Genomic DNA, 23,836 nt, shown 5'->3' with positions numbered 1-23,836 from the left:
TGCTTGTCAGTGTTCTGTGGTGGACTTGTCTTCCCTCTTATATAAATACCCTCTCCACTGTGTCTAAATTGGATTACTGATAGTTCACTAAGTCCAGCTCATAATTTGATTCAACCACAGTAGCGCACACTTGATAATTTCCTTCCTTTGGAAGCTTCTCATTACCTTGGGCTCAGATCAAAAGTCAGCTCCTGCATGAATCTTTACAAGGTATTTTTAGTTCAGTACAATATATACATATACATATATATATATACATACATACATACACATATATTTTACTCACAGCTGAAGAAAAGAAAAGTTCAGACAAGAATCAGGAGTGAATTACTGTTTAAGAAAGTAGTGGTTGGAGCTTTCCTTCTTGTTCTGGAACAGTGCATTAGATCAGGTGCCAATCATGCAGGCAGGATATCTCCTGCCATGTGGCACTCACCCCTGGAGCAGCCATGCCAGCATCCACTTGAATAGGAGAATGATGGGGGGGCTGCTTTGCAGAAAAGAACTGCTTAATGAATGGAATTGTCAAAACTATGTAGCAAATGAGTGCCTACACTTAAAACAGATTCCAGTTAGCTAAAATGAATGCATTCTAATAACGTTCTTCCTTTCCTGCTTTAAAGCTCCAGCACAGCCTCTAAAGAGCAGAACAGAATCCACAGTTGTGAGTTCTGTGGGTTCCTAGAAACCTCATACTGTGCCAAGTGAGGTACACCAAAGTAGCACATGTCGCTTTCTTTAAATAAAATTGAATAGACACAGAATCTTAGCCCAGTGTTTGCCTTCTCAACTTGAGGGAATTTCAAGGTGACTTCACTATTATGACCACATTAATAAGACTAATCTTTGGAAGATGTATACAAATCTGTTATAAAACCTTGTCTCTGCCAGTCTATATTGACAGCCATGTAAATTTTAAAGAAAAAATTGAATGGATTTTATATATGGAAACAAATTGAAGGAGAAGCCTACTGAAAATTCATTACAAAGTTCTCTCTGCTTGTGAGCCATGGGTCTGTTTCTTTCCTAGCACCCAAGAAATGAGAAAATTCAGAAGTCTAATATTCAAAGCATGAATGTAAGCTAGTCGTTTGGAACATGAATTTGAAATCCTAGCACCTTAACCCAAATGTTCAATAAAGATATTCTCTGAGATGGTGACAAGCAGCTTCCATTTATATCCATCCTGCACACTACCAGTTGCCCCATAAAGCTTCTCACACACAAATTAGTTCACAGAGTCAAGTACTACAAATGTCCAAGATTGGTTTTGTTGTGTCATCTATCAAAGTCCACAACCGTGTTGTCTGTCCTTGAGATTTCCCTTCTAGTGGGTACCTCTGTACTGCGTAACTGCTAAGAAACATTAATTCTGACCAGGAATTGTTATCTCATAGGTCCAAGTTGTTAGCTTTGCTACAGAACATAACTGGGATTCACTGGACTTTTATGATGGTGGAGACAACAATGCACCGAGACTGGGAAGTTATTCAGGTAAAAGAGAAATCCGAGATCATTTTAAGTGAAAATATTATCAACGGCATGGAACAAGAAATAAAATAAATTCTACAAATTCCTACAAATTCTTTCAGGCTTAACTATAAACCATACACAATGAATTAGGTTGTAAGAAGTTTTAAAATAGTGAAAGGAGTGATAGCATGCCCACTTAAAATTTCCAGCATGCTAATTATATTTTTGAGATATTTATTGATTTTTTATGCAAATAGTAATATTTTACTGAGTTATGAATCATTAATACTACATGTACCTTATTCTTAAGATTTAGGATGAATAAAATAATAGTAATTAAAATATGACTATATTTTTGTTAATTATGATATTTTCATCCATCAGAATACTATGCTGTTGTTAAAATAATTTTAGAGACTGAATGACATGCAGATGACATAAAGTAGTATTAAATGATCATGAAGGAAATATGAAATCACTTCTTTGAAATGAATACATCTTTGTAGAACTAACATGTCTTCATAAAATCATACTAGAGGGAGACACAAAATGAAATAGCTCACCATGTTATTTAAGAGATTGGATGCTTTTAAAAATCCTCTATGAGATTTGCTAAGGTTCTACAGATGATATGTATTACATTCTAAGTTTCTTCCATAATGTAGCGGCAGAAGTAAGGATTTTTATTTTGTGATTTTTAATAGTTACATTTTAAATTTTCTAGAAGTATAAATATAAGCATCACTAAACTGTGAACTTACTTTAGATAATATATTGAATTAAGGATGAATGGCTTTAAACTTTTAAAGAGGTTTTGAAACAGCAGGTAAACAATTATCCAGAATCACTAATGAACAAAGGAAATAATTACCTAGAGCAGAAGTGGTATGGCTTAAACATAAATAGCATGTTAGATATAGATCCAGACAGAAGCACAGTCTTGTAAATCTCTGTGCATGCTTACATGTATGTTTTAAGTTCAATGTTATTACTACTAGGTATACTGATGAGCAAAGTGATTAACAGGAATGCCGCTGTAAATCTTCACACTAGCTCTGTGTGACATCTGACAGACACCTCCTAATTTCATTCCTCCGTGGCTCTCAGTACTGATTGAAATTTACAGAGATTAAATTGCCGGAGGCTGTACATCTACAGTTAGGTTGAGAGCAGGGCCCAGCTGGAGAGACTCCAACATCAGAGTTCTTAATTACTAAGATCCTCTAAGTCCTAAGGCAGGTCCAGTGACCTCTCTGGCGCCTGTGTACCTCCCGCTTCTGTGATGACAGTGTTGCCCCTAAGGAACACAGAGTCAGATCGGGAACTATTAAACACCAAGGTGCAGTCTATAAGCGCTTCCTCCCATTTCGCCTCTGGAGTCAGTGGGACCTCTTACACACTCTTGTACAAAGCAAGTGTAAACTCATTCTGAATGTTCCCAGGATATCGGCAACACTGACCACTTGTGCTCTTGGACTTTACCTCAAAACAGAAATGATAGTTATTTTCAATGCTTGTCATTTGAAACTGGGTTGGTTTCTTAATTTTTTTTTTTTAGTAAATAGGCAGAAACTAATTTGTTCAGTCATGTATTTTATACTTTCAAATTCAATAATTGGATGGAACAAGGTTCATTTGCTTCAGAAGTTCAGAAATCCATTATAGCGCATCTGCTGAGAGACAGGCTAATATAATTACATAATTTCTTTCTTTTTTTTTTTTTTTTTTTTTTTTTTTTTGGTTTTTCGAGACAGGGTTTCTTTGTGTAGCTTTCGTGCCTTTCCTGGAACTCACTTGGTAGCCCAGCTGGCCTCACACTCACAGAGATTCACCTGGCTCTGCCTCTGGAGTGCTGGGATTAAAGGCGTGTGCCACCAGTGCCTGGCCCAATACACAGTTTTAATCACAATGGGTTGGCTGGTTATCAGTTTACTCAGTCTCTTTGTTGTTGCTGTGACCTTTGCACATGACCCTTGACCCACCTTCTCTATTGTCATTTCAGGGACAACAATACCCCACCTTCTGAATAGTACATCCAATAATTTATATCTAAATTTTCAGTCAGACATCAGTGTCTCCGCTGCAGGATTTCATCTTGAATACACAGGTAAAGGTAACTTACGCTTTCTAGGAAAGCTAAAACAGGTTTTGTTATATTCTGATTTGTTTGCCTTTTCTTTATCTTATTTTATTATTATTCTTTACATGCTTATTTGTTTTCTAAAGAGAGATGGAAGGGCAGGTTGGGAGGAGCTGGGAGGAGCAGGAAGAGGATAAACCTTAATCAAAATATAGTGTACGGAAAATATCTATTTTCAATAAAAGAAACAGAAAACCTGTGAAGCAAAACAAAATAAAATACCAACAAACAAAGTAGACTCTTGTTTTTATACAAATGACATCAACTCTGACAAAACAAACAGTCTGATATAATGTTTAAAATTTCAAACCATTCTGTCAATTCACTTGAGAAAATATATATGTATAAGATGAAGGATTTTTGCCAGAATTTGCATAGTGTTTTTTCTTTTAATATTAGAAGAAACAACATTATATTTACCCTTTTAATGAATTTATAATTGTGCAGTGCCCATAAAAATCTGGATCAGAGCTCTAAAATATAGTCTTGTGAACTGAAATTTTATGCTGGCTGATTAGTAATTCCCATTTCGGATTCTCACTAACCTCAACAATCACCATTGCACTGTTTCTTTAAAAGTGACTATTTTAGTAAGTCATATAGGTGGAACAAGCGGTATGTGTCCTTTTGTGATTGGTTTAGTTAACTGCCTAGGTTAACTCTGTGCCATTGCATGCGGAGGATATTGACCATTGACTACTCTAGCTAAGAATCTAATATCATGGTGATCAGAAGTGACAAGAATGCACTTCCATGCCTTCTTCCTGATCTTACAGCAACTGCCTTCCGTTTCTCACTATACATATGATACCTCTGGTGGGCCTTACACAGACAGCTTTCATTTGGTTGTAGTAAATTGCATGTATACCTACTTTGTTGAGATTTAAATCAGGACAAAATTATTGCCATTTTTTTTTTGCATCCATTGATAAGATCTTATTTTATGTCACATGTATTGCTGTGTAATTTATTAAACCATCCTTTCATTCATATAATAAATTTAATTCTGTCATGGAGTATAGCTGTCTTAAGAGAGTGTTAAATTTACCCACTAGTATTTTGTTGAACATTTTTTTTTTTTTTTGGTTTTTTGAGACAAGGTTTCTCTGTGTAGCTTTGCACCTTTCCTGGATCTCGCTCTGTAGACCAGGCTGGTCTCAAACTCACAAAGATCTGCCTGCCTCTGCCTCCCAAGTGCTGGGATTAAAGGCGTGCGCCACCACCGCCCGGCTTGTTGAACATTTTTGCCTTACTGTTCAACAATGACATTTACTTTTCATCTCCTGTTCTTCAATTGTGTTTTTTGTGGCTCCAATGACAAGATGATCCTGGTATCAATAAGTAATTTTGTGGAAGAGTTTGACAAGGGTTGGATGAACTCATTGAATACTTTGGGAAATTCACTTGTAAAGATTTGTTTGTTTCTAGATCTTTCTCTTTTGGGAAGGTTTAGAATAATAATTCAATGTCCTTGCAAATTGCTCTGTTAAGTGTTTCCAGTTTTGTTTTTATTTTTTTATTCAGTCTTCAAAGGTTTATGTTTCTAGTATTTTTTTCTTTCTGTCTAGTTTAGTTATTCAACTTTTTTTCCCTGTTATTATTTACTGTGTTTTCTTGTGTTCATTTACAAAATTTCTTTGATTTCAGTTACAATGCTTTCCCTTTTATGAAAAGAATTTGTAAATTGAAGTAAAGAACAATTTTGAATTAGTTACTTTTCTTATTGCTGTGTCCAAATATGTAGGAAAAGTTACTTGAAGGAGTAATAATCTCCTTTGACCCTTTATTTTTTATTTTTTGAGTCAGTCATCCTGGTGAGAGTGGAACAGTGGGCGTCAGGGTGGTGGAAACATGAGCTGTTACTATGGCAACAGGAAGGAGAGAGCTAGCCCAGGCTAGAAGCAGGTATAAATTGGGAGGCAGGTCCAACTGATACTTGTCCTCCATCTGGGCTCCACATCCCACAGATTCCACAACCTCCTCAAACCATGCTAGCACCTGGAGATCTAATGTCCAACGAAATTTGCCTAGAGAAGACATGTTACACTTAAACTTTAATGATACTGTAGATAATTTCAGTTGTAATTAGAACAAGTGGCTTTTCTTCATATCCCAATTTTTAGAAAAGCACTTAAACAAACAAACAAAAAACCTAGACAAACAAAATAAAAAGAGTTTAGGCCTGCTGCTTGCATACATATATGCGATGTTGTACTTATCCTACATCAAATGTGTCATGCATATAATTAGGTTACTATGTGAGGAATTACTTCCTTTTAGTCTAAAATGCATGCTCCATGCAAAAGGGTTAGCCATATCACATAGCTGTGTCCATTTAAGACATCATTTTGTCCTATGATGTGTCAAATTCCTAAGGTTTTCTAAGCACTCAAAATCAATGTGTTCATTAAATAAAAGAATGACTAGATCTAGTACTTAAGTGTAGAAAGTATAAGCTGTATGAAATTGACATATACCAACAACAGTATGACAACGCCGAGGCTGATGTTTGTGATAGAATTTAGGCAGTTCTATGTACATTTGGTATTTATACAGGCCTAGTTCTTGTTTTGTCTTGTTTTGTTTTTTTATCCTGGCATGATCAGACACCTGACGTCCTGAGAATTCAACCCATGCCTTCTGGAACATCAGTCAGTGCTCTTAACTGCTGAGCCATCTCTCTCCTCTCATACAGGCCTATTTATTGACAATACCGCTCTATGTATTATCGCCTCAACAGCACTGAAACACCATGGCTTATGCTTGATGTTCTGATAGAACGACATGCCTAGTGGGAGAACAGAGAGCCTGAAATGATATGCATGTATTAGTAAAGACTAGTTATTGCATTTAGCTCTCTATTACTTTCATGGTAATTGTAGCTGGAGAATTTCTCTCCAGCTCCCGCCAAGTCCCGGCAGTCCTGGAGCCCACTTATAAAAATAAACACATAGACTCTTATATTATTTAAACTACTCGGCCATTAGCTCAGGCCTACCACTGTCTAGCTCTTACTATTATACTAAGCCCATTTCTGTCAATCTATATGTTGCCACGGGTTCTGTGGCTTTACCTGTTGCCTCTATATGATGCTCCCTGAACAGCAGCTGGTATCTCTTCCCCTCTGCCTTTTTCTTCTTTTTCTCTCTCCTTTCTGCTAGTCCCGCCTATACTTCTTGTCTGGCTACTGGCCAATCAGTGTTTTATTTATACAGAGCGATAGCCACAGCAGGTAATGGATAATCAACTTAATGAGAAAGGATGTTTATTTTGGCACACACATTAAGTTTCCAGTTCTCAATTAGGCAGGTTGGTTGCCTTTAGGGCTCTAGTGATTATTTCAATTGTCAATAAAAGTGTGTATATGGTAGACCATACATCTTCCACCTCATGGTCAGGGAGAAAGGAAAAGAAGAGGAAGAGCCTGGGATCCCAGAATCTCCTTGAAGATCATGCCCCTGACACATAAGACCTTCTCTGGTTCACACCTCTGAAATGTATTTTTCCTTCCCAATAAAACCCTACCAGGGTCTAAGCCTTTCCTATGCTGAATTTTTTGGAGGACAACAAGGGTTCAAACTCTAACATTTGTTAATCAATACTACAGTTATAATTCTGCTATTGTGAAGCTCAGAAGCAGCATATGTATTTTTATTAAAAAAATGCAACCAATGTGGGAAGAGGATTCATTTATTCAACCTGTATTTATTTTGAACACCTTGTCTATGACAGACACAAAGCTCAACACAGGATATGTGAAGATAAGTATGGCCCAGTCCCCCTTGAAGGAATATTAGTCTAATAGATGAAGCAGAAAGGTTCAGAAACAGCACATTGCTACTCACACACTGGGAGATGGATAGGTAGAAGGCACCAAGTAAGAAGTACTCAGCTCTGTGTCGAAAGTTCACAGAATATTTCAAAGAGGAGGTAGACATTTGTGCCAAGTCTTGAAATCTAAGCAGAAGTTTCAGCTAGACGAGAAAGGGAGGATATTTTGGTAGAACAAACTTCACGTTCACACAGAGCTGTGGAATGTGGCGTACTAGGAGAACTGCGTCTATTTCAGTAGAGCTGGCACGTAAGGTCTGAAGAAGCAGTAGTCCCCAAAGCTGCTTCTGAAGGCATGCATACCTACCTCTTACTTCACTGCAGGGGTTCTAGTCCAAAGCCACCATTCGTTCTTGTAGTCATGCATAATGCAGAGCAGTAAATGATTGTATTCATAAGTAGCTTGAGGAAACTTTATTAAGCATGTGGTGTATGGCATTTGCACCACTACAATGTGTTATTGGGTGCAAAACAAATGATTTGTTTATATATAGTAAATATTTTGAGATCATTTGTATCCAATGGCTACTTAATTTTATATTATATTTATAACTGTTGAAAAATATTATTTTCCACAAATAAGGGAAATTGAGATATATCCTAATTAAAATGTAGGTGCTGTCAAGTACAAGTTGTGTTAATAGATCATTAAAGGTTTGGCTAGTCTTGAGAGAAATGAATGAATAATGACAAAACCAATATCTTTGACAGAAAAAGTCATATCATGCACTTTCAGATGCAACTGAACCATTTGAAATATTGATCTTTGCTTTGGAAAGTGATATTTAGTGCTCTGTGAGGGACACTGATTTCAGCTGCAGGGAACTGGAAGGAAATGAGGTAAATCACTTTCCTAGATGTATGGAAACTTTATAATGTGGATTATGTCCATAGACTGAAATATCAGTGAATACCACTGTTTTCCACACTAAATTTCCATATCAGACTAAAAAAATGAGAGAGAGAACTTACTGGTAAAGCATGAGCATCTGAACAAATCATTTATAAGTCTTTCACATTTCATTGCTTTAAATAACAAGACTATTGACTTTTCTACTGATCTACAAGTTGTTTAAAAGCAATAGATTTATTTAAATCCATATATTATAAAGTAAATGGAATGCTTTGGGTACTGATCCTCAATACAAATCTTTAGAAGAGAACATAATTGTAATATTAAGAACAATGTTTAATATTATTTTAGAAATTATGAACTAGTGTCCAATAAGGAAATGATAAGCAAATATTTCAAGCAATGTGTTATTAATCATCCCCACAGCAAAAAGAAAGCCTTAGTTTAACACTCACTTTTATTTGGAGCAAAACTTTAAAATCTTCCCGGATTAAAGTAAACAAAATTATAAATATAAGCTAATGCTAATACTGTAATAAAAAGCCCATAAATATAATAAATAATAATTTTGCCAGATGATGACTTCTGTGGGAGATAATGACCTTTTTGGATACACTAAATAAATTCCTGAATAGACAGTAGATGGGGTGGTATTGTCTCACAGAAACACTCCAGGCACGTGTGTTGTTTTTTAAATCAAAGTCAGTGATTACGTTAAAATAGAAAGGGAAGGATGTGGTGCCGTAGATTAGGCAATGAAGTCACAGATCATGCACAAGAGGAAGCGAGTAGGGTGGAGGGCAGGAAGGGGAAGAAAGGAGGAAATGACACTCTAAGTTGTAAGTAGCTTATCAGTGCCAGCAAAAGCCTACAGCACTTTTAATGAAGAGCAAGGCCTTTGGAAGAGTCTTCGTGTTTCACTTCTGTTTTTCTCATTGACAATGTCAACAGCGTAGTATTAGTGAACTCCTGAGTAGAATTTGAACAGAATGGTGGGAAGCAGAGCAAGACAATTTAAAGGTTAGGTATAGCTTTACAGAAGTAAAAATCACTAAGTTCTTCTCTGGTTCTTAAGGAAAAACAGCTAAAAGGAGTCGTGACAATTGTTCTGGCTCCCAGTTAGAAAGACTGACTGGGATTAAAATGTGATTGAGGATCAATGCCGCATGTTGTGCTGAGCTTTGGAATCTTGTCTAGAAGTGACCAGGAAGTCTGACGGCCCACTCAGTGAGAGCTCAGGGACATTACTTCATCAGCACCCTCTACCCAAGCAGAGACACTTTTGCTTGTTTTCAAGTAATTCATTTTGTTTATGGAAGAACACATACATTTCTATCAGGATTCAAAAAATATTGTTTTTATTAATAAACAAATATCTATTTTGTGGACATATATGAACCTGTCCATTGTTGAAGCGGATCAGGAATTAGACTTGAAAGTTTCTTATTTCCAGACGTACTGAAAAACACTTTGAATTAGACTGTTATTATAAAGCCATCCTGAGGTTCTCTTAGGTTGGTGTGATTATTTTCAGTCCTGGCTCTGAAAGGAGAGATTTCCCCCCGCCTTTTTTTTCTGTTGTATTTCTTGTTTTTAGATGCTGGCCCAAAGCTCAAGATGCTTTCTCTGCTACCTTGGGCTTTTTTCACTCTTTCTCTGAAGCCCTCCACCTTGTCAGGTGACTGCTTACAAATGTCATTTTCTCTATATCCCCCCTTCGGGCAGCTGTGCTGATTAAAGCTTCCCTTCCTGGGGTTTGTTTTGATTTTAAGCACTAATCAAATCATACACAAATTTTATGAAAAGAAGAATAGGAGGAGGAGATGGAGGATGAAGATGTTCATTAAGGACCGAGACATAAGAGAACACAGATTTAAAATATATAAAAATGAATACATAATCATTGTACATATTTTTAGGAATATTGAGATATATCAATATATGTGTATACTATGTAGTAATCCAATTAGGGTCATTGGTACACATCACTTTAAACATTTATCTTTTAATTCTTGTGGATATTAAGAAGCTTTTGAGCTACATGTTTGGAAATATACAGGTCGGTATTGTCAATCATTGGTACCTGAGTGACCATGCTGTGGAGTATTAGAAGGTTATTCCTTCACATCTAAGCTTCTGAAAGTCATTATCGATCGTCTTTAGACCTTCTCAATCACACTTTTACTACCTCTTAAATATTTAGATTTTCTACTTCTAAGAGATCAATTCTTTTTGCTCTCACATGTGAATGTGGGCACAGTGTATTTGTTGTATTGTGTCTGGATTATTGTACTTAACATAATGTATAACATAACATTTGTATTGCCACAAATTACAGAACTTAATTTTAATGGATAAACAAGATTCTACTGTGAATATGTGTCATGTTTTCTTTTTCTGACACTTAGGTTGGCTGTGTATCTTGACTGTTCTGAGTAATGTTGCAATAGGGATTAAACATCTCTCCATCCTGTGTTTACTTTTCTTTGGGTGTTACAGTAGCAGCAGAACTGCTTGGTCACATGGTGGCTGTTGTTTCAGTGTTTGAGGAATGTCCATAATGTTCTCCATAATGATTTTAATAATTTACACTTCTACTCAAGAATTAATTATTCAAAAAAGCCAAATTTAGATTCCTATACATAGCAAAAGTGGTTATGCAGTTGGATATTTAAGAAAAATAATTGAGTAGCATTTATATGTGTGGATGAGACAGTTACATTAATTTTTTTTTATATGAAGAGTTTACCTATTACACTGCATGTCTTGGGTAATTCACTTTTGGAATCACTGAAATAAATGTTCTGCCCACAGGGTTACATAGGGGGGGGAAACACAATAAGGAAATTAGAATCTCATAATATCACTATGAATACTAGCAACAGATGCAGAACACTTTCAGGTTTTCTATAAAAAACACCTTTTTTTCCATCCAAGAAAGCAGACTTTTACTACATCCCTAAAGAAATATTTTAAATAGTAGGGGTTTTGGGAAACATGGCAGGTGTTCTGTCTTGGGAATCAAAAATTTGGCTAAGATTCCTTCCAGAAAGCAAAGGTTTTTACCCATCTGATTTGTCAAGGGAAAAAATAGCAATCTAGATTACGGATAACACAATTACTACACAGAAAAAAAAAATCATCTTGCTTCTTTCCTTTGAAACAGCAAATGCTTGTGGGTAAGCTCGTTTTTAAAAGTTGTTTACAGTCATCTTCCTCCCTTGTTCTGGGCATTTTTGCTTTGGAATGTCACCTCTGATATTATGCTCATCATTACAGCAGATGAGATGGACCCTTTTTTCTGCTCTGTGAATCTTTTCCAGAATTTCCTTTTATCAATAGCTCTAGATACTGATCATTTCCTATCATCATAAAGCTGTGTTCTACTAAATAAAGACAGCACCCTCATACTCCTTACTCCAACAAGAACTGACTGTGTCTCTTTTCTCACAGGCCTTTAGCAATATTCTTCCACTTACATGAAACATTTTTTTTTTTTAAGATTTTTATGTCTTTACTGTCACACCCTTACACAATTCACAATTCCTTCTCTCTTGGTGATACCCACCATGATGCTTCCTTTTCTAGCTAAAAGACTCTTAATTTTTTATTACCCAAACTAAATCTTGACCTCATTGACCTAGCCAGCCAAACTCAAAATTTCTTGCTCTGAATCTTGTTACTACTGTCTTTATGTCTTTCCTTTTAAACATTACATTCATTTATTGTTTTTATTAATAAATTTATTATTTATTTTGGCATGTGTGTGTGTTTATGTATATTTGGATATACTAGCTCCACAGCATATATGTGCAGGTCAGTGAAAAAGCTGGGGCAGTCCATTCTCTCCTTTCACCTTTTGAATTCTGAGGATAAAATTCAGATCATCAGGCTTTGCACTGGGTACATTTACACACTGATCCCTGATGCAACAAGCCCCTTACACCTTTATAGTGCCACCACAATTATTCCCTCAGCCGATTCTCAAAACTTAAGTCTGTGCCTTGTTAACATTAGAGAATAAAAGACATAATGTGCTCCCGTCCCGTGTGTTTTACAGCTGATCAGATGTGCATAGATAAAAATGATGATGTATAAGAGAAAAAAATAATGTTCACAAAATTGCAGAAAGCAATGTGTTACATCGAAGAAAAGAGGAGCAAGAGTTGAGGGCTCAATAATGTGAAGGCTGGAAGAGGGACGGCTGTGGAGGTCAGGGGAGATTCTGCAGAGAGGGTGATATTTAAGGGACTTAACAGGTGATACAGGTAGAAGTCTTGCTGACAAGTCAGGAGGATGTTGAAGGGAACACTCAAAAACATACAGACAATGGAGGTTTGAAGAGAAAGGAGAGGGAAGGGAGGAAGGGTAAAGAGTAAGCATCGTCTCCTAAGCTGTAATAACACCTCTTTTACTGGAATGATACAGTCTTAGAGGAGAAGATAAAAACTTTTCCTATTTTCAAGAGACTGCCGTGTTTTACAATTATTAATGTTTAGATAATGTTTTTAATTAGTATCCTTGAATTCTCTCTCTTAATGAGTGTTCCACGACTTTTGGGAGGTATGTTCCACAATTTTATTTCCAGCAGAGAACAACACAGTGGGATGCTCTTTTCCATCTTAGTAAATAAATCAGAAAACAGAGCAAAATGTGTAAGTTAATCCAGGAGAGCATATTACTTTGGGTAGTAGTGGACTGTGCCACGGCATTTTCATTGCATACCCAAGTATCCGTCAGAAAGCCAGCTGCAGAGAATGAGCTAGGTTCCAGTAGGTTTTATTTTAAATTTATTATTAATGAAGAAAGAATAGATGTAGGAAAATAATTTCTTTATAAATAAAGCTAAATTTTTAATTTTTAAAAAATAAATTTGTATTCTTAGGAATTCAATGTATATAAAATTTCATTTTAAAAGAAAGATTTTGCATATGTTTTAATTCATTTTTCATATAATATAGTTGAAACAAATGTTACTTGAATAGTTTCTAAGTGAAAACATTTTGGATTCACATAGGTTTATTTGTTCATAATATCGGTGGAGGTGTTTTCCATTCACATTTCGCCAGGCATTTAAACCATAGCAAGATCAATTGTGAGCACTTAAGACGGCTTAGGTTCTTCGGTACTGTTTACCACGTACATCATCATTATTGTAATGGCATAGTGAAGATTAGGTTGTTACTTTACTTTCATCATTTTACCTCCAATTCCTGACATGCTCACATATACATGTGTGGTACTTGTCAAGCACTGTGCTCCACATTTCATAGACATTATGTTTAATTTTGGTAAAAATCATGAATTCAGATGGAAGTCCATGCCTGTGTTCCCAGCTCTGGAGCAAGAAAATCATGACTTTGGGGCAGCTTTATCTGCATAGTGAGATGCTGTATCATGAACACCAACCAAGAACTGAAAAATAATCCTATAAGACTGAGGATGCCACTCAGTGTTGTAGCCTAGGCTCTCATTTGGGGTGTTGATTTCCATCCCCACAAACAGACAGGCAGACAGACACATATACACACAAACACAGATATACACAAATGTAAACTTGCAAGGAAGTTAAGGGAAATTTATTAACCTTAATTTCCAAATATGCAAAGTGATGTTTAAAACATACTCTTGGGCCTGGGAATTTTAGTTAGCAAGTATCACAGTTTGTCCCGGGAAATTTTTTTCAAAATAAATGGTCTTTAATCAGTTTTTGTGGTCTTCTTCCACAATTTGCATGTACATATTGTGTTTCACAGATGAAAATAACTGACCACTTCAACTTTTCAAGCCAGAGCTGAGCATGTCCTTAGTGTTTAAGTGCAGGAAGCATTAATTATGAGGAATGACATTTGAAAAATCACTATAAAATAATGAAATAATTTTTAATATGGTTATGCTACTCAACGTTTCTCAGATAATCATGTATTATGATCATCTTGAATTGCCTTAGAATCTCCCAATGACACATCTTATGTCAGAATTCCATCTGTTTTACTGGGATTCAGATGAATATATATATTTTTACCTAACCCCTTGAGTTACCTTCACTATCATCAATGGATAAGAATTCTCTGCATACTTTAGGTGATGCTCAGAGGAGGTAGTAATCATGTCTTCATGATTCTCGGGGATGAAGTCATGGAAGGGCTCACTAAAACAACAACAACAACAATAAAAGATAGTGTATTAATTTTGGTTTCTATGGCTGTGAAGAGACATCATGACCACAGCAACTCTTATAAAGAAAAATATTTAACTGGGGCTGACTTACAGCTTCAGAAGTTTAGTCCATTATCGTCATGGTGGGACATGGTGACATGCAGGTAGACACGGTGCTTGAGGAAAAGCTGAGAGTTCTACATCTTGATCCACCGGCAACAGGAAGTGAACTAGGCAAAGCTTGAGCACTTGAGATCTCAAAGCCTGCCCCCACAGTGACAAGCTTCCTGCAACAAAGCCACACACACTCCAATGAGGCCACACCTCCTGATAGTGCCACTACCTATAGACCAAGCATTCAAACACATAAGTCTGTGGGGGTCATATCTATTCAAACTACCACAACATTTTAGCAGAACAAAAAGATGGATGTGGATACAATATGAGCTGGAAGGAATTTACTGGAATGCATCTGAACACAGCCTAGAGGTTCTGTGTTTGGTAGCCTTGTGCATGAAAAGTTCTAGATTTTCTAAAATATCCTGTCTTTTCAATTATAATATGTACTCTAAATTGCAAGAATGTTTTGAATTAAATGAGATTATGCATGTAAATTCTTTATGGAAAATTGGTATGTGCTAAAACCACCAAAAATTATTTATTGCTAGAAAGTTGACACATATGGTGGGAAGTCAAATAGTAATTTTTTATTATTTTATTTTATGTGTATGGATGTTTGTCTGCATGTTTGTCTGTGTACCACTTGGAGCAGCCAGAAGAGAGTGTCAGATCTTATGAAACTGTAGTTAACAGATGGTTGTGTGCCACTAAATAGGTGCTAGGATTTCAATGTGGGTCTTCTGAAAGAGAAGCCAAGGACTTAACTGCTGAACCATCTCTCTAGATCCAAAATAATACTTTAAATGCTATAATATTTGAAATAAAAACTTACACGTTCAGCAAATACTCTCTTATGTAGACAGAGAAAACCTGTTGAAGGGTTTCTTGGAGAGTAACCTATTTTACATTTCTGAAAGACTCCCTTAATTTAAAAATTGAGCAATGCTTAGCACACAGAATTCTGGCACAGGCTGTCACTTCATGATAGAAACTCTACTCTCAAGGTGTCATTGTGATATGAAAATTAAATTTTGGCAGGGTGTATCAATGTGAGGTAAATAGAAGAGGCTAAAGATCTGGTTAAAGAGAGATGGTGTTTCTTTGGATTTCAAACTTGTGCTTTGGTTTTTATTTTATAATATACCACTTCCTATATTTCAATGGTTTGTGTGATTCACCTAGAGAGCTGGACTTTCCTTTTCCTCTGAGTTTTAGCTCTTAGCAACTGTCTTAAAATAAATCTATATGGATCACACACCTTGAAGTGGATGAATAACAGTTTTAATCATTCTGCACAAATTATTCTCTTGAAATATTATAAATATTCACAAATAGTTGAATTATCAGGCTTTTCAAAATTATACAGTTAAGATATGAAATAATACATTCCAACTTCTCAATTAAAATTTACCTCAATTACATTTTCTGAAATTCTGATAGTTTTTGAAAAATGTTAGAGTTACCATATGTTTATATATAATATGAAAACTGAGAAAAGAAGCCAATTTCTCCTTTTGTTAAGAATAAATAGTATTACTGAACAGGAAGAAGACTGGTAGAATGGAGGAAATCATATTGGCTTGATATCAGAAAACTATAACAAATAATTCAGATTTGGGGCTGTATATTCTTTTCCTTCAAGATGGAACCATTACAGTTTTAACTAAGAACTTTGGTTTGTATTTTGGTATTTTATGGCTTCTGCTATCATGTGTTGGCATAAGCCACATCCCTCTTTGCATGGGGGCTATTGTTCAATTTTCACACAGATAAATGTGGATGGACTAAATTCTCTTAGGTCAGGCACAGGCACTGATAGTCCTTTTCTTTTCCTTACTTCCTTTCTTTCTTTTCTACAACAATGCTGGATGATAGGACTCAGTCCTTGAATTTACAATTTTGGCCATTTGTTGTTATACTGCTTGTTGTTTAAAGGAAATGGTCTCTTGGTTGTAATTATACATCTTTGATAACCACATTTGTTACAAAAGAAAATATACTTAATTGATGGGTTATCAATAAATACATCAATTATGTGTGGTCTTTTCCATTTGAGAATTTTCATTTTCTAGTTGTCCAATTACTTAGATTTTTACAGAACATTTATATTTCTAGTTTAGGTTTAAAATGTTTATGTGATTTTAATAAACATATGTAATTTCTTTAAACTTCTCAGGCATATATTTAATAAAGATTATATATGACAGATCCACAAACAACATGATCTTAAATGGAGAAAAAAAATTGGTGGGTGTTTGTTTTGTTTTGTTTTTGAGACATGGTCTCACTAGGTAGCTCTGGCTATCCTCAAACTCACTATGTACACCAGGTTGGTCTAGAATTTACAGAGAAACATCTTCCTCTTCCTCTTGAGTGCTGAGATTAAAGGTATGCTCTACTAAACCCAGCTTTGAGAAAATTCTGAAACCTATGTCATTAAAATCACCAAGGAGACAGAGTTGTCCACTGCTTTTATCCTTTCAATATAGTGGTTGAAGCACTAACTAAAGCGAAGAGACAAGAGAAAAAAAATAAAGGATATAAATACAAAAACAAGTCAAATTATCCATATTTCCATATTATTGAGATTATATATATCACTATATACATAAAATATATAAAACCTTTATATATAAAAATATTACACATACACATATATAAAATCTCTTATCTATATAAGACTCCAGAAATTCCACTGGGAAACAAGAAATGATCAACATTTTTAGCAAAGTGGGAAGATAAAAAATCAACTTACAAATATTAGAAGTTGCTCTGTGTACCAATAACAAATATGCTCTGAAAGATCTTAAGAAACAATCCTATTCACACCAGCATCAAAAATACGGAGGAATAAACCTAACCACACAGTTTAACTTCTATAGTGAAAAGTGTAAAATATGCTAGGGTAAAATCCTTTGGTGACCTTTGCAGCATCTACAATTTAGTGTGTAGATTTTTGTTTTTACTTTATAACATACATTTCACAAGGAGGAACCATATACACCAATGAAATAAAGCTTATAAATCCTTTGAGGGACTTCAGATGTCTTCCAAGATCCAAGAACACAGTCTCCTAGGTAGACCTAGGTACAACTCACATATTAAATACAATTTTCTCTGCTACTCACCAATAATAAAGTTGTTCTAAAATTTCAGGATAATAGGGTGGTTTGAAGGTGTCTCTCTACCCTTTTCAATAAGTGTAGTCTTAGACTGAATACGTAAAATTACAAAAATACTTCCCAAATTTGTAAATGTCCAGCAATTTATCTATTTGACTCTATCTTATCATTGAAGCTTTGTTTCAGCACTAACATTTTATGGCTTTCTGTCCCTAAGCAATTTGCTTACGACTTAATGCATTAGGCCTTAATGAGTTTATTTTTACAATCACTAAAATGCTCTCTTCCCTTGAGCTAATTACTTAATTGATTATTTGAGAAAAACAGGGATTTTAAGATTAATTATATTTTTGCTCACACTAATTTTCTTGTTGTTACTTGCATCTCATAAAGTATTAAATGTAGAAACACTCTCCACCCAAATTATATTACTAGCATTTGTCATTTCTAATTTTAATTGCTATTATGACTGAATATATCCCATGAAATAAGGATAATTAATCTTTATGAACACATTTCATTCCTTAACCTATAAAACCCTTACAGATTAATCATACTTTATCTTCTTTTTTTTTCTTTTGATTAAAATTTATTTCCTGTTCATTTTGTTGACTGCCTTTTTTGGAGGTGCTTTATAATTTTCCCCATTCCATTGTCTCTATAAAAATGTCTAGTTATGCCGGGCGGCGGTGGCGCACGCCTTTAATCCCAGCACTCGGGAGGCAGAGCCAGGCGGATCTTTGTGAGTTCGAGGCCAGCCTGGTCTACAGAGCGAGATCCAGGAAAAGGCGCAAAGCTACACAGAGAAACCCTGTCTCAAAAAACCAAAAAAAAAAAAAAAAAAAAAAAAAAAAAAAAAAAAAAAAAAATGTCTAGTTACATCTTAATACCACTTTTCCTGGTCCCTGGGTTTTCTTATCATAAAGCAAGCTACATTTTTACTGCCTGGATATGAAAAACCCTCTCATTTTAAGCCAATACAATGTGGAAGGGTTTTAAATACTTGTACTTCATGTCATCCTTACTTAACATAATCGCTACTTATTTTTCTTATTTGCATATTCTTAGAGTGCCACATGTAATAAATTCATTTTCAAAAGAATAGACTCTTGGGACAACAGAACAACTCCTTAATAAGGTTATCTAAAATTCAAGTCAGCCTTCTGACCTCTATTCTAAAACCCTTAAATATCAGTGGGATATTGATATGTTCTCATATCCATGGCATATTTCAAGTACCATGTATTTATTATGTTCTTGAAATACAGAAACATGTCCACTAAGTCAATATTTTCTCATTCTATTTTATTGCTTAAGGAACTTAATCACAGAATATCTGAGACTCAATCAAATCAACAATAACATAAACAAACAAACAATTATAATGCAACTGCTGGGGCCAGAAAGCTCATGAGAATTTATCTGTACATAAATTATCTCTTAATCAGACAGAAGAAATGATCAAGATTAGAGGAAAATTTATAATTGAAATTCTGTTTCCTGATTTATCTCCTTTTCTAGCTGTTTTTCCCAGAGCACATAATTTGAGGAAAAGCATCTTGTCATTTTTTTTTTCCAAAGAGAAAGAAAAATTGTATTGACTATTTTTCATTTTATGCATTGTTTTCTCTGCTAGAGAATCATATGTCACATGCACTGGACCTTTCATTATAATAATTTAATAAAATATATAAACTTTCAGCACTCTTAGGATCTATTACTCATAAAATAATTCCTTAAGAAAAGGTCTATATTTATTTACTATTTTATACTGTACGTGTACAACTTTTTATTATTATTTTTAACATCATGCCACACTCTTGTCCCACGAGACATTTATTTAGAGAGTGATTGATTTTATACCATATGTGTCATATCTTTGCATTTCCAGCATCTCATGTAATGAAAAGGCCAAAACGGGAGCTAATTGTTTATTTAATGAGTAAGTGAATGATATTTACATATTAGGATTCAACATTTTCCACTTACTTGTGTTACTCTAATTAAAATGAAAGAAGCAGTTTGGATTGCTGAATAATTAATAAATAATTTCCTGTTTCCTGTGTTAAACATGGAGAGTAACCATACATTAATAAGAAAAATATTAAGAAAAAAGTTATAAACAAGTGAAGTTCTCAGCACATGTGCTCCACCACATTGCCAATCAATTACTTGTAAAATTCAGAATCACTCTTTTAAAAAACCTGACCTTTGTGTTAGTCTCGTGATATGTATGTTAAGTACTTGACTGATATATTATTAGTAGATTGATTACTTCTGAAGCACATAATGCCAGGGAAAAAATGCCGGCACACTTAGCAATACTATTTTATACAATTTATACAAATATTCAGACTGGTAGAGTGTCTCTAATTGATGTGCCCTTTTGTGATCATGAATGCCTACATTAATCTCAAATTTTTATCTTTAAATTAATAAATATGCTATTCCATATTAAAATTCTAGCATATACTTAAAATAATTCCTAAATAGTTTAATATTAAAAAATAATTATTTGTGGTATTAGTGATAATTAAGTAATGTTCATTATTTAAAGGAACATATGATGTTGAGTGTATGTATTTTACTTAGAATGAAACTTTTGATATCACTTAATACAACTTCGTATACAAGCACAAGTGATTCAATGTCTGTTCCTTCTGTAGTTACAAACAAAGCTACTATATTTTGTCTACTCAAGATATCAAGTCAAATTTGTGAACGGGATTTTTTTCATTTACAAAAAACAAAAATTGGAATCCTTAGATGAATTTATATGTTTTCTTCCCTGTCTCTCATCTCAACATCTTAAAGAAACATTCATGTCATGATGAAATACAAGGAAATTTATCTTTTTTTCTATAACCTATCTATAATTCATCTGTCATGTATCTACCAATCTATCAGTCAATCAATCTATCTAGCATCTATCCTGTATCTAACATCTTTTACCACCTAGCTCTCCATTTTTCAATCCACATTGAGAATATGATGTAAGTCATGACAATTTATTCCTAAAATTGTTTGGGTTGATGAAAGCATTAGAAAAGAATAATGTTTTATTGCAAATAAATACAGGAAATTTGAGAAAAAGAGAGTTTAGTTTGTTCATTCAGGGTAAGTATTAGTAATGACTTAACAGCAGAAATAATTTTGATTTTTAAAAAAGAATAAGGATTTGACCTTGAATCCATTTTTTTTTTAAATTAAAACAGTAGACTAATTGATCCTACTCCATTTAAAAAGATTTATCTAGAGAGGGTTGTTGAAAGCCCAAGACACAAAATTCCATTCATGAAACTTAAAAGGTCTTATTTTTTTTTAATGCCACTGTTAAGCAGAGGTTTAACCTTGATTAACTGGAAGGGAAATTTTGCCAACATGTTTTGCAAAAATTCTTTTTTGTGCCTTGGGCATTCGTGTAAATATCCTCTTGACTTTATCATTTCACTAAAAGAAATGAAATTCCTCATGGAAATATTTTGAATGAATATTTGAGCACTTGGAACTTTATTTGAATAAATAAATATGACAATAATGTTAAAAGGATTATCAGATATTTTAAGTTATTTTAGTGCATATTTAAAACATTTATCACTAGTTTTCCTGTCTTATCTGATTCCCTCATTAACCTGGGTAACTGTCTTCCCTGAAACAAACAGGTTCAAAAGGTCTATTTTGTGCAATTCAATATGTTCTAGAAAAATAGAAGAGTACATGATCTTTTCTCCCAAACTTCTTGGATGGCATTAATTCTTGTTTGCGTCTCTTTTATGATATGCAAATATAGCTCATGTTGCCATAGATAATCTGGAAATGCAGAAACATAAACACAATTCATATACAAAGCATCTTATTCAAACATGAGGAGTCTTATATCCATGGTTCAGATTCCATAATTTGGTATCATTTCTTTGATCATTTTACTCTGTGAATACATCCATGTAAGAATGGTTAACTTAAAATTGTCATGACTTAGTAGATAGAGCTTTTATCCATTTTTAACATTAAAATAATTTTGCAACCATTTTGTCATGTTCCTAAATATTTTTTAGCATTTTGTTTTGCAACAAGGGTCTGAGGGTCTCAGTATTCTACTGTTTTGTTATCAGATAGCTTATTCATCCTAACCCCAGAGAATAAAATGATTCTGGCTGCATATTGATAGCTTTTAGTATATAATGACCTAAAAATTGGTGTTTCATGGAAAATAAAAAAAAATGAAGGTGAACAAAATTTAATGCTTATAGAAAGAATGATTACAAGGACATTCTTAATACTGAAAAGTAATAAAGTTATTTCTAAAAGCTAAGAAAATACCAAAGAAAAGTTAAGTAATGCTGAAACATTTTAAATGCCATGTTCTGTAGGTCACTGAAAGATTTGAAGACCATCTATCTATCTAAAATTTATCTCTATATGATCTAGAAAGCATACCTATCTACAAATTTGATTGTTATAAATGACTAACCACTAACCTATGTTTCCTGATTACCCTATATAGTTAATAATAATAGCTTTCAAAAACTAGAACTTCACCCTACATTTCCAATTGAACTGCATAGACACAATACCACAAACAAAAATAGAAACATACATACAATATGTTGTAACAAAAACAACCTTAAATTTTCATCAATATACCAAATTCCTTTAAATAAGAGTAGAAACATATGTACAGTATAACAAAAATAACTTGAAATTTGTATCAATATTCTATATTCCTCTAAATGATAACAAACATCCATAACACACCAAATAACCCAAAGCCTCTCATACACCTCTTGGGAATGTGGACATTGTGTTCTCCAAACTGCTTCCTGTTGTCTGTGGATGAACTATCTTTAGGGTCCCAGAGAGAAAATTTTGAGATAATGACCAAGGCTTGAGAAGACCAGAAGTAACCTTTGCTGATAGTTATCACTTGTCAAGATTCAGGAGGCCTCACCTGATCAAACCTGATCCATATTAACCCTGAAGGAATCCACAACTTCTCATCTTCTGTGGGAAAAAAACTTCAAAGTATTTTTTATTTCCATTTGACCAACATATAATGGACTCCACAGGTTGTTTTTTTTTGTGAGCTTTTATTTGGTTACAGTTTGTTACTTTGTTTTGTTTTGGAGGTGTAGTTTTGTTTTGTGTTCTTGATTTTGTGAGGTTCATTGTTGTAGTGTGTGTTTGTTTGCTCCTGGAGACAGTAAAATTTGGTTAGGTAAAGAGAGGGAAAAGATCTGGAAGGACTTGGAAGAGAGGAAGCATATGATGAAAGTATATTTAAACTTAAAATAGTTTTAAATAATAAAAATATAACAAAAAAGAAAAAAATAAATTGTATTTGTATATAATTTAGGCAGCTGAATATGCATAATTGAAATAATCATCACTTGAAAGTTATTCATATTATTCTCATTAAATAATTTTAGCAATTGGTTTGGATTCTTGTCCTGAGCCACAAACACCAAGCAGTGGAATAAAAGTTGGAGACAGATACATGGTTGGTGATGTGGTGTCCTTCCAGTGTGATCAAGGCTATTCTCTTCAGGTAAGTTACTTGTAAAACCAGTGTCTTATCAAGACTATCCTCACGTTGGTTTTTGGCATCTTTCAACAAATCAGTAATTACTAATCCACATGTTTTGGCATAATTTTGATTTATAGCTACTTTGATTTTTCTTTTTCAATTCATAAGCAAAATATATATCTTAGAAATTGCTGGAATAAACTGTTACTTCGCTTGGATAAGTAAAAAATATGAGTTGATAAATTGAATTAAATATTTAATTCACTTTCTAAATCTATTCTGAATTGTGGCAGCTGACTTCCTGAATATTTAACATTTGCAAATAATACCAAAAATTTTGAAAATTAGTGAAAATCCATTAAAAAATTACCTTGGTAAAAAACTACACTTTCAGAAGGACTCTTTTTTTTTTTTTTTTTTTTTTGGTTTTTCGAGACAGAGTTTCTCTGTATAACTTTGCGCCTTTCCTGGATCTCGCTCTGTAGACCAGGCTGGCCTCGAACTCACAAAGATCCGCCTGCCTCTGCCTCCAGAGTGCTGGGATTAAAGGCATGTGCCACCACTGCATAGATAGTCTCCTAAAAATCTCCACATTTTGGCCTTTTGTGAAATTT

The 23,836-nt window shown here is 34.2% G+C and overlaps 1 protein-coding gene across 7 annotated transcripts in view; it reads left to right on the top strand.

Moving 5' to 3' along the window:
- Csmd3 (CUB and Sushi multiple domains 3) overlaps positions 1-23,836 on the top strand; it is a 1,145,339-nt gene that overhangs the window by 1,007,038 nt on the left and 114,465 nt on the right. For all 7 annotated transcript variants that reach the window (XM_052747788.1, XM_052747786.1, XM_052747792.1 and 4 more), the window contains 3 exons: positions 1,398-1,494; positions 3,476-3,580; positions 23,125-23,243. In XM_052747788.1, coding sequence (XP_052603748.1) covers positions 1,398-1,494; positions 3,476-3,580; positions 23,125-23,243 — 321 coding nt within the window. The remainder of the gene's footprint in view (positions 1-1,397; positions 1,495-3,475; positions 3,581-23,124; positions 23,244-23,836) is intronic.

The sequence above is a fragment of the Peromyscus californicus genome, unplaced genomic scaffold (assembly GCF_007827085.1).
Source record: "Peromyscus californicus insignis strain IS unplaced genomic scaffold, ASM782708v3 Scaffold_20__1_contigs__length_68692818, whole genome shotgun sequence".
Taxonomy (NCBI): Eukaryota; Metazoa; Chordata; class Mammalia; order Rodentia; family Cricetidae; genus Peromyscus; species Peromyscus californicus.
This window is presented reverse-complemented; position numbering and strand designations above follow the sequence as displayed.